The sequence below is a fragment of the Lagenorhynchus albirostris genome, chromosome 2, assembly GCF_949774975.1.
Source record: "Lagenorhynchus albirostris chromosome 2, mLagAlb1.1, whole genome shotgun sequence".
NCBI classification, from domain to species: Eukaryota; Metazoa; Chordata; class Mammalia; order Artiodactyla; family Delphinidae; genus Lagenorhynchus; species Lagenorhynchus albirostris.
In genome coordinates, this window is record NC_083096.1 from 102976889 (window position 1) to 102989186 (window position 12298).

A 12298-nucleotide genomic window follows, 5' to 3' on the forward strand; every position below is an offset into this window, starting at 1 on the left:
TTTCTCCACCTTTCTCTTAAACTGCTCTAATCCTGATCCAGCCCCCACGCTTCTCTGAAACTGCTTTGTTTCACTTCCATGTCGCTAACTGCAATGGTCAATACTTAGTTCTTACCTGATTTGTCAGCAGCACTTGACACATTGAACCCTTCACCCCAATTCCAGGACAGCACATTTTTCTCCTCCTGCCCACTGGCTGCTCCCTTTCAGTTTCCTTTCTTTATTCTTCCTCGTCTCCAAGACCTCTTAACATTGACATGCTCCAACGCACAGTCCTTGAATTTCTTTTCTGTCTACACTCATTCAAATCTCATGGTTTTAAATACTATTCATGTATTCCCCAATTCCCAAATGAGGTCTATAGCTGGCCCTCTCCAGAAACTTCAGACTCAAACAGCTAACTCCCTACTTGACATCTCCATCCAGCCGTCTAAAAAGCATCTCAATCAACACAACTAAAAAAGAACTTCTGCTCTTCCCTGAAAACACTCCAAAGTCTTGTCCCATCTCAGCTGATGGCCATCCCATCTTCCAGTTGCTCAAGCTAAAAAAACCTCAGTTTTATCCCCAACTCCTCTTTCTTTCACACCCTTCATCTAATATCCGGAAATCCTTCAGAATCTGATATGTCACACCATGTCCACCATTACAACCCTGTTCTAAGCCACCATCACCTCCTCCCTGGAGCACTGCCATGAAAATGTAAGTCAGATCATGTCACTATGCTGCTTAAAATGCTGTACTGACTTCCCATTTCAGAAACAAGGTACCTATAATGGCCTACAATGCCCCAGGATCTGACCCTGTGCTCTCTCTGACACTCACCTGAACCATTCTCTCCCTCGATCAGGTCACTCTCACTGAATGGGCCTCCTTGCTGTGTCCCCAGCACCTCTCCCTCTTGCTGTTCCCTTTGCCTAGAACATTTTCCCTTCCTTTGCTTAGTCTCATGGCTCTGCCCTCACTCCCTTCAAATGTTTGCTCACAAATTATCTTCTCAACAAGGTCCTCCCCAGTCACTCAATTCAAAATTGGACCCCCCTCCTTAAGCATTTCCTATTACTCTTCTCTGCTTTATTTTTCTCCTCACCACTTATCAACTTTTAATATACTATAAAATTCACGTACTCATTTAATGCCAATCTCCCTCTAGCTTCCAAACTAGAAGGAGAGCTGTATCTCCAGCATCTGTAACAGGGTCTGATATAATAAATGTTCAATAAATATTTGTTGAATGAATGACTGTATGAATGAATGAACCAACCTTCCTCAAGTAATACATCCTATCATAGAGATTTGAGACAACTTTCCAGGCGTCTTCCTAGAGATCATCATTATATCCCGGAGGAAAGGCATCATGCAGCTAGCTATAAGTCTGGGTATTACAAGCAAGCTTTAAAGCATTTTGAAAGACTGAGGTGATACTGATATCATATTAATGATCAATGTAAATGGCAGTTTCTCAAGGGAGGCAGTCCAGTTGCTTGGGATAATTTCCCAAAGGATGCAGGCCCGACTTAAAAGGGTTGTATTCTGGCACATTCTGTGCACTTGGCCTTGTCCAGCAGACGGGCTCAGTGTTCTGCTGACACCCATCCTGCCTGTGCCTCCTGCTGGTTCAGCTTCTGCTCTGACAGCACGAGGATTAGGGAAAAAGAGAAGAAAACCTCACGGACAGCGCACCTGTGGTTCACCTAGTTCCTTCTGTGTATACATCTCATTTAACACAACATTGATGTGAATTCACTTCCTGACTCAGCACACACGTAACTGAACTCACTCAAGGGCCGTGCACTGACCGCAGAGACAGAAAGAAAGAGACACAGTCCAGGCCCTCCAGATGTCCATTCTCTTGAGGGAAGACAACACACATGCCATTATCTTGCATTATTGCTTTTTATAGACCTTATCACTACCTGACATAACCTATTTACTTATTTATGCTCTCTTTCCCCACTCACTAGTACCTTTATCTGGTTCACCGCTGTATCTCAGTACCCAAGCCACATAGCAGGCATTTGAGGAATATCCGTTGAAAGAATGAAGAATATAAAAAACGCAGGGAAAAACGAAGAAGAAATATCTAAGTATGCCTGGGCAATTTATAGCAGATTTTCCAAGAAATATATTACTCAAAACAAATCTTGGATAATGACTAGCTTTCCATGAAGTTTGGGGGAAAAAGTTGGGGTGAAAGTTAGAAAGAGGAGCAGATTCTAGACAAAGACCACAGCAGGTGCAAAGGCACCGAGATGTTCACGGAGATTGTTTCCCCTCACATTTCCCCACAGGGACCATAAACTTCTGAAAAGCAGGGGCTGTTTTAAATTTCTCCTGAGCAATCTCCCTTCCCCCTGTTCCTAGGACAGGACTGGGCCACTAGGAAACTTTTGTGAAATAACTTTAATCATCTTCTAGATCTCTGATAACTTAAAAAAGGACAATTTTCTTTGAGACTGTGTTCTCAAATATAACAGGCAGAGCAGAGAATAAACCACAAAGCTGAAGCTAGTGCTAGACATTGTCTAGTTGACATTAGTTCCTAATATAAGGAACACATACTGTCCCTTATCTGCAGAGCAAAGCTCTGGTCCCATCTCAGCCTCCTAACATCATTATGAGGCAGCCTGGGGAAAGCACCATTTTTCCACTGTATAAAAGGAAAACATGAAGCCCAGAGGATTAACGTACAAGGAAGGCCGGAGCCATCCTGGATCCCAGGTCCCTTGACTGGAGACCCTCTGTCTGACCTTGCTGCCTCCTTTCCAAGCATGGTCCTTTGCCTTTAAACACGCTGAGCACATCCCTGCGATGACCTCTTCTGACTGCAGTACCACTGGGAGAGAAAGCCCCCCCTTCCCCAAATGGGCCTCTTTCTTCTACTGTTCCGACTGTGGGGCATCCTGACCACCTTACGGTAACTGGGGGTCATCAGATCAACTGGGCTCTTTCCAACCTGCCAACTGCACCTACTGGATTCCCAAGGTTATTTCCGTTTTCCTGTAACTACTATTTTCACTGGATTTAGTAGTCACTATCACATTGCTGGTGGCAGACAAGTCCCAACTGACTCATTACCATCATTACTGAGGGCCTGGTTATGCTCCACTGAAACAATCCTCAAACAAGCCAGAGTTTGTCAACTAGTTAAGAGACTGATTGACAGTCACTAGAGAAATAGCTCATCAAAAAAATGGCAAAAAATGATCAACCTAAAGTTCACTTTTTCTGCATTTTCTTTTCTTTTTTACACATTAAAATATTAACTCATTCAATCATCTGACACAATAAAAGTCTTACAGTATTTACCCACTGAGGACACCCCACAGCATTGGGAACATTGGGTGGAGACTGAAGAGAGAGCCTGAGGGTCCTGGGACTTCCTGAGGGACATGAAATGAGAGAGTCAGGTGCTGTGCAGGCATCTCTCACCACCCGGATCACCTGGGCACCTGCTGAAGATCAAAACAAGCAGCAGATGACCTGCCCAGGCGCAGAGCCCATCGTCCGGGCCCTGCATGAAAAGGCCTTTGAAGTCAAAGGGAGTTCTGTGCACCTGGGTCAGCCCACAGGTGAGTGGAAAGAAGAGGCAGGTGGCCTAGGGGGACGGCGGGTCTGGTCTCTATGACGCCCAGCCCCGGGGAAGGGGGAAGGCAGTCGCTCTGTGCGACACCCTCTCCTGTGAAGCGGAACATCACCTGCCCACAGACCCCTACAGTAGGTCCTGGGCACCCGGTTTCCTCTTCTTGCCTTTCAACTCCTCTCACTTTTGCTCATTTTGCTCCTTCCACAGATAGAGAAGGGCTGTGCTTTAATATGTGACCTCTGATGTGTTGCCTTCGGCCCTACAGAGCAGCCCATTCTCTCCCGGCCCCTCCTCTCAGTCCTGAGGTTGAGGCTGTTTAATGTCCCCAGGCCCTGGGCGCAGCTGGGGCCCAAGTGGGGGAACTGAAGGACAGCCCTACTAGCAGCTCACCCCCAAGCTGGCCCTGGGGCGTGTTCCTCTCCAGCTATATCCCCAACTCCCAGGACCAGCTCTCGCCTTGTCCCCTGTGAGCAGGCTCCCTCCTGAGCTTGGACATGACCCCATTAATCCCCTTTGCCTTTTTCTGTACTTTCCGATCTTCTGGTAATTTCCAGCCCATCCTCTGAGAAGCCTTCCCTGACTCGCAGAGGGGGTTGGAGCCTCACTGTGGTGCTCCATAGCTTCCCAAATGTCTCCTCTTGCGATGCTCATCCGCCTTTGCCATCCACACCGTGGGGAGAGGTCACCGCTCTTCCCCAGCGCCTTGCCAGGGCCTCGTCCCCCCAGTGCTCACCTAACGTCTGTGCATTAAAGAACGAAAGAACGTGTCTTGCTCCAAATCATTGAGGGTTTAACCACAGAGACAATTCCCTTCACTCAGACTCAGAGCCCATAACGACAGCAGGGCGGACAGCTGTACCCTGGAGGCTGGAGTAGGAAGGTCCCTCCCTGGTCCTGAGCTGTACTTCCCAGGGCCTCACCTCTCCTCTGTGATTCTTTTTTTTTTTTTTTTGTGGTACGTGGGCCTCTCACTATTGTGGCCTCTCCCGTTGCGGAGCACAGGCTCCGGACGCGCAGGCTCAGCGGCCATGGCTCATGGGCCCAGCCGCTCCGCGGCATGTGGGATCCTCTCGGACCGGGGCACGAACCCGTGTCCCCTGCATCGGCAGGAGGACTCTCAACCACGGCGCCACCAGGGAAGCCCTCCTCTGTGATTCTTTAGGGCGAGGGCCCAGCACTACAGTCCACCACCAGGGCGTCAAGCCCTGCCACCTCCTGCCACACCTCACTCCCAGCCTGATCTGGCTTTAGCTTCTGGCCCTGTCATGTTGCCCTCTGGCCACAGGTCCCAAACACCACATTACAGGCACAGCTTGCATTCACCAGCCAGCTGCTGTGGTCACAATACTGCTTCAACTTGAACAGACAAACCTGAGGAGGTCTAATTTGATCTCCTAGCTTTGTATCCCAGACACAAGGGACATGCGACATAGTGGAAAGAGCACAGGCTCTGTTCTAGAGCTCTGGTGTCAGTAAGAGCCATCACACTTTCTAGCTGGACCTTCAGCAGATTGCTTTCTCAGAACCTCAGTTATCTTGCCTGTAACTTGAACATAACACAGGCATCGAAAGGGGGTTGCGACACTTAAAGGAGAGAACATAAGACAGCACCTAGTGCAGAGCTTAGAATTTGGGAAATTTTCAATAAATGCTTGCTTTCCTGGAGGCACTGAAGCCATTGCTTCCCTTTCCGCCAGGACTAAGACCACATCAAGGGAACGAGCTGGAAGATGCTTGTTCAGTGTTGCCCTAGTTAAGACTTCCAACTGTCTTGCAATTTCTGTTCTTTCATCTTTTGTTGGTAACAGAACCTCTTATTTTTAGGCTGTGCATGGCCGCCACCAACGAAATGACATTTCCTGTCCCCCCTTGCACAGAGGAGTTGCCATGTAACTGCGATTTGGCCAATGGGTGTAGGTAGAAGTGTTGTCATGACTTCCCTGCTACCTTCCTCACAGCCCAATAAGACGGGGTGGTTGGAACTCGAGTGTCTATTTCAGCTCTGAGGTGGAAGCAAATGGTAGGCTGTGCAACAAGAAAAAAGGTGCGTGGGTCTGTGACCCCTGGCAGCCCATGCTGGCATGGGGTCTCCTCCCGTGGGCTTCATTTACATGAGAGAGGAATTGCCCGTCATCTTGTTTAAGCCACTGTTTTGAGGTTTCTGTCACTCTCACACAAAACTCATCCTGATTGATTACTCTCCTGTAATCAATTTGAACAAGGTTCCCTGCTGGATAATTTTCGGAAGTGCATTGCAGGCCTTCAGCAAGCTTCCAGAGACCCCCGCCAGAAGAGACTGCCCCTAGAGCATCTCTAAGCTGGAAACATGGGCTTTCAAGGGCTTGGACCTCCCGAGAGCTGGCTGCCCATCTTGAAGTAATCTCCATGGGGGCAGTTGACTCCAGAAGAGAGGTAAGAGAACCTAGTTTACTAAGAATCTACTACATGTAGTTATTCCTACATATACAACTGGAGCCTACAGGGAACAGAATAAACTTGATAAACATTAAGAAATTATGTTAGCCTGTTGCTTTGACATCTGCTGTGGTTCTTATCTGCCTGGTGAAAGTCTCCAAAAGCAACTTACTCTTTTGTACTCACATCAGAGTATGAGTCTGGGCCTTAACTAAATCAAATGGAGGAGTGAGTGAGAGAAGATCTAGAGCAGTATCACTCAAAGTGGGGGCCACAGACTAGTGGCCTGGGCTCACCCCGTATGTGATTAGTCCACAGCGAGATAAGGAGCTCGTGCCAGAAGTTAGGTCAGCTGCATCACGAGGCCTATCGTCTCATTCTGCTGACTTTTTTTTTTCACAGCAAGACTTTCTTGATGGAGGAAGTGATGGAGGGATAGACATTCTGGCATAAGCTCCTTATCCGGTGTCAGACACCCCTTTGAACAGCACTGTTCTAGAATGTGGTTGCTCTCTCACAGGGATCCAAAAACACATAACCCTACCACAGACCAAGTGAATCAGAGTCTCCGAGGATGGGGCCCAGGCATCTGTATTTTAGTAAAGCACCATAGCTGATTCTGAGGAATATCTCTGGTGGAAAACCACTGTACAGATATGACAGCAGAATGGAGGGTAGTATTGTCTTCTCAGGAGCAAAGCAATATGAACATCTGTGCACACTTGCTTTAAACTTAAGCTTGTTCTTCTGAGCACAACGTTTTAACAGGGTCTTTCCTGGGTTCTTTTTTTCACATACTGATACAAAAGAGGAAAAAGAATTTCCTGCTTTTTCTCCCATGACAGAGACCCAGGCACCGTCACTGCTGGCATCAGATGCCTTTAGCTGCATGGGAAATTCGGTCCTTACAAAAACAGGCCAATGGTTCCAGAATGGTGAGGCCTTCCGTGCACGACTCCAGGGTGACGGACCCCACTCCCACTGCCCTTACCTGCAGTTCCCAGGCTCAGGAGCACGGCCACCCAGGAGACCCAGAAGAAAATGAGGATGGCAAACGTCCACAGTGGCTGGAACAGCAGGAAAGGAGAGTTGCTGATGGCTTTATTTGTGACTCGGAGAAGTTCAACTGTCAATTTTATTCTCTTTCTGAGGACAAAAATCAAGACGAGCAGAACTGCCTGGTGAGAAAGGGGTTAAATTATTCAAAATAATGAAGAACTGAGACGAGCTGAAAACAAACCCTAATATTTTATTGACATCTCAGTAAACAACTCTTTTAAGATAGTTACTCCCTACTCTTATTATAATAGAAGAGCCATATGCTCACATACTAACTGAGCATCTACTATGTGCTGATACTTATGCTAGATCCTGCTGCTACAACAGTGGACAAGACACAGCCCCTGCTCTAAAGGAGCTTGCAATCTGGTCAGAGAATGAGAGAAAACGAGAATAAGGTCCTCTGGGGTCAGGGAACCGTCTATTTCTTTTTCCCTCCACAGCACCCAATATGCTCAGAGAATGCGGAAGGACTGCAGAAGGTCAAGGGGACACAAGTACGAGGGAAGAGGACAGTGATCGTGCCTCAAAGCAACCTTCTGTGCCTCCTCCTCTGCTGGCTTTGGCCTCCCTGTATATAAATATCATATTAACGAAACAAACCTCCCTCTACCCTCACACCGCGGCCCAGCCACCGTCATCTCTCATCTCCTTCACAGGCGAGCTTCTTCAAGTTCTAGTGCACACTAGCCATCTGCACGTCCATACCTGCACTCATCCTTCAGCTGCCTGTAAACCTCCGGACCCCAAGACTCTCCTGAAACTGCTCTCCCCAAGGTCACCTCATCTGACCTCCTGAATGTCAAATCCCACAAACATTCCAGATCTTGTTTGACCTCAGCATGGCGTATGAATCTCTTGTCCCCTCCTCTTTTCCTAAAACTTTCTCCTTCGACTTCTGTGACTGCTGTTTCCTCTGGCTCTCCTTCTACTTCCTCAGTTGCTATTTCTTGGGATCCTTTGGGTGGTCTCTCCTACTCCTCTGTGGTTTTAGAATCCTTCTTAGATGCTGATAACCTTTAAATAAAAATCTCCAGGGTCCAGTGGTTAGAACTCCACGCTTCCACTGCGAGGGGCACGGGTTTGATTCCTGGTTGGGGAACTAAGATCCTGCAGCCAATTAAAAAAAAAAATCTCCAGCCTCACCTTTCTCTAGGTGCTGGATGAGTAAGCACTTCAGTTACTGACCAGGTGTTGGGTGTCCTACAGTGTGTCAAACTCAACTTGTCCTGAACCGAATTCATTATCTTCAGACAAACACTTATGTCCCCTGGATTCCCTACTCCAGTGGCCCTAATTTTCCTAGACTCTCCAAGAAAAAATCAGGCTCCTCTCTTGCATGCTTCCATCTTATCCCATACTTACCCTACTGTAGCACTCAACATACTCTACTGTAGATGTTGATTGCCTGCATTTCACATTACATCAAGCTCCTTGAGGGCAGGGCCGTCTGTGACTGCCAAGGACTGGTACAGCCCCAGCGCACAGCACAATCTCAATCACCTTGGACTCAGTTTCCCGATAGAGCTCTCAATCTATCCTCTCCTCTCTGTTCCCATGTCGATGCCACAGCTCAAGTCTCAACATCTCTCACCCAGACCCCAGTAGCCTCTGCACTACCTTCTGCTTTTAATCCCCTTAGTCCCCTACCCCTGCCTCAATCCCTCCTCCAACCCAAGCTAAAGGGATCTTTGTAAAAGGCAGAGTCAAGGATATCATCTCCCTGCTCAAAATCCTTCAACATCTCCCCAAAGCTCCTGGATAAAGATCGAAATCATCATCACTGTAAATCAGGATCTTCCTGGCATGGTCCCTTCCTGTCGAGGGAACTTTCTGCAGGCTCCTCTCTTGTCTCTGTGACCCCTCCCATGCTACTCCCTTGGCCTAAGATGCCCTTCCTCTTCCAGCTGGGCTGGGGCATTGCTGCCCTCAGGGACCTCATAATCAAGTGGAGGAAAGTCAGAGGGCAGTGGGATAAACTGTGCAAAACTGCTCCAGGGGTTGGGAACAGGGCCTCCTGCCGTAGCTGTGGGGACTGGACCTGAGGAGCCAGGGAAGATGCCCGGAGGAGACGGTAGGAATTTCCATCTCTGTGTCCTCAATGCCTAGCACAACCAACAAGGAAGAGGGACATTTTTTGTTGTTGTCGTTTTTTACTAAAAATTTTAATGAGGCAAAATGATACAATCTTTAGGCAAATAAACTTGGCTTCTAGCTCCTGAGTGGAATGGTAAAATGTGTGTGTTTAAATGTGTGTGTTTTTCAACTATATTTTATATATATATATATATATATATAAAATGCTCCCCTCACGTTCAAAGTACACCAGGATATTGACCACAAGTGATGAGTTAACTCTAACCCGTCACTTCCCCAGTCTCAAGGGAGATCAGCATTACCCACTAGGGATGGTGCTAGGGGTGCTGGCTGGGCGGGGTGGACAGCAGAGCTGACTCACCACAGGGGTCAAGCCTCAACTTCACCCTTCTGGGCTCTAAGATGCACCCCTAGGCTGACACACTGAGGCGAGCATTCGATGCCATTCATCCCATTTTCTTCATCGCTGCTAGTGGTTTTATTGAAACCACTGAAATAATATTCCTAGGCAGCCCCTCTCATAGGCCGCCATCTCTCCCCGTGTACCACGTCACGGCGTTGCTAGCCCTGTAATTCATCTCATCGTGGGGCGTGTGCTACCTTCATGTTGTGTCTTGCCAGGTCCATTGCTTAGTGCAGGGCCCTGGGCGTAACAGGCGCTCAGTAAACGGTGATGGTGACGAAGAAGCTAGGGCTCTTATGAGAACAGCTCCTCAGCAGCAGTCCTTGGTAGAGACTGAGCGGCAGTGACACGTGTGTTAAATGAACGGTGTGCGAGCCGCGGTGCGCTTCCTCACTCTGCTCTCACAGTCTGCCCTTTCCCTAGCCTTTCGCTTGGTGAAGAGCATTCCCCCCCGACCCTGGCATCGGCGGCCATTAATGGCTCAGTGTGTGAAGACAAAGGGAGCCCTGTGGAGGGCTGGGGGTGGGGGAAGGGGAGAAGCAAGCTCTCCCGGCTCCCAGCCCTTCTCCTCCCTGCCCCTACTGCCAACAGCCCAGCACGCGGCCTGCGGTGCAGGGGGGCCTTTCTTCTCCAGCCTCCTGCACACGCCCTGGCTCAGCTCCGGGCCTGGTGCCGGGACGAACCAGGAGCTTTGCTTTATCGGATACTTGCTCACTGAGATGCAGTTCACGTGACAAACGCAAACCTGACACCTCACTAGAAAGGAGAAAACGGGAAGCCTGTACCAAACATGAGAACCGAAGGATCCCCTTAGAGGAGAGAGCTGAGCTGGTGGGAGAATCTGCCCTTGCTGAAAGATTTAATGGGCGTGTGGAAACCCCGGCTGCCATGCCTGCGTGAAACAGTTAGCAAGCAACACACCAAAGGATGCCCGTGGGCCACCTGAAATCAGTTCCCGACCCTTTCCGGGGCGCTATGATTCCAGAACTGCTATCAGCACCCGGGGAGGGACCAGAATGATTTTCAGTTGCCAACCACCCTCCCCCAACAACCAGGATCTCCAGGCTCAATGCTCTCTGTTTGCCTGCTCTCAACTAGGGAATTCACCAAGGAGGCAGCGGTTCTCTCAAACCAACTTACCCTAGCAGCCGCACATCTGGAAACAAAGGGCTCTCTGTGTTCAAGGGCAGTGCGAGTTGTCACAGCCTTGAGAGCAGAGCATCCACTGGCTAGAGGGGTGGCGACTCTCCGCAAACCAGGAAATGGGAACTGTTGTATGTCTGGCTCCCTCTCCGCGCTGCGGCATCCCCCCTATAGCCGCCTGTGGGTGCAAGCGGTTCTACTGTGTTCAAGGGTAATGAGTCAGCAAGGGTAACGAACCAACCTCTGAGATGGCGGACGTGACGGAACGAAGTCAGAGCGTTTACTCATCTTTTTTAAGGCTGCAATGCATTCCTATGTAGGTATCTCAAATAAAACACAAAGGCACTAGACATGTGTGTACACTCACTACACTAACATGTATATACATTCTGCAGTGAAAGAAAACAAGTGCTCGTTGCTTTTTGGTTAAAATCTAATTATTTGGATTTCAGAGTTCTGCCCGGCTACTTGATCTACTGCTGGAACGGTGCTTCTTACCGTGATAACTGTAGACACAACAGCAAACCCCAGCAAACACTTCATGTTCTCCCTTTCTGTGTCCAATTCTGTGCTGAGGTCATTAGTGTAGTCATAATACAGCCACCATAAGACACCACAGACAACTGGAAAGCAAAACACCAGCAGAACTCAGCGCGCATGCCATGAGGTAAGCATCCGCCCCTCCCTTCATACCAGGCGGCCCTGCTCAGGCAGTGGGTCCCAAACCCGTGGGGCTTTGCAGGCACTGACCGGCCCTCTGAAGCAGCTGGATGGGGCCAGCTGAGGACCTGCCAGACCTGGGGTGGCTGCCTGTCTCTGGGAGACGCAGGGAGGTAACTCCGGAACACAGATGTGTCCTGTCAGCCTAGCCCATGGGTGGGGCTGGGTGTGAGCAGGGAGGAAACCACACTGACGGGATGGTGAGAGGAACAATATTAGAGTCTAAAGTCTAAAATTTCCAAGTGAGCTCTGCGGGTGACAACTCCAGGGGCAGCCTGGATACTGGCTTGGCACCTACAGAACTGGGCGGACGCCTCGACATTGCACATGCTCTGCATTTAGGTACTCAGTACCACCTGCAGCACATCCAGTGACGACAGGGAGGTCACAGTCGTCTTTACTAGCCGTAGGTGGGGAAGGCACCCTCACAAGCCACAGTGCGTGTCCTCCAGCACCTGCACACTGGGCACCTGTGATCTGCAGAACTGACTGTTTAGGGGATGAAACTCCTACGGTCAGGCCAATTATTAAAAATTAAAATATCCTATACTAGTTCGGAAACAGCTGCTGCCTTGAGCTCCCTGCATGCCTCTGCCCCTCGGACCTTCTTCCCCGACATCTTCTGGGTGGATCCAGGATCCAGCACTGAAAAGGAAAACAGTGGGCACCGGGCAGGGTCTCCGAGACCCTGCCCCAGCTCAGGGCCTGCGTCTCTTCAGATTGGCCAGAGCCTTTGCATGACAATGTAGGTACCCACGGGTGATGTGAAAATTCAGAAGACATCCTTTAAAGCAACGGTCCCCAACCTTTTTGGCACCACGGACCGGTTTTGTGGAAGACACTTTTTCCACGCACAGGGTGGGAAGGATGGTTCA

The 12298-nt window shown here is 49.3% G+C and overlaps 1 protein-coding gene across 1 annotated transcript in view; it reads right to left on the reverse strand.

Annotated features, from left to right (window-relative positions):
- Positions 1-12298, reverse strand: part of SLC44A3 (solute carrier family 44 member 3) — a 78815-nt gene that overhangs the window by 42197 nt on the left and 24320 nt on the right. Inside the window, exons 6-7 of the mRNA XM_060142474.1 lie at positions 11202-11326; positions 6993-7179 (exon numbers count right to left, since the gene is read on the reverse strand). Of these exons, the coding sequence (XP_059998457.1) occupies positions 6993-7179; positions 11202-11326 (312 nt within the window). The remainder of the gene's footprint in view (positions 1-6992; positions 7180-11201; positions 11327-12298) is intronic.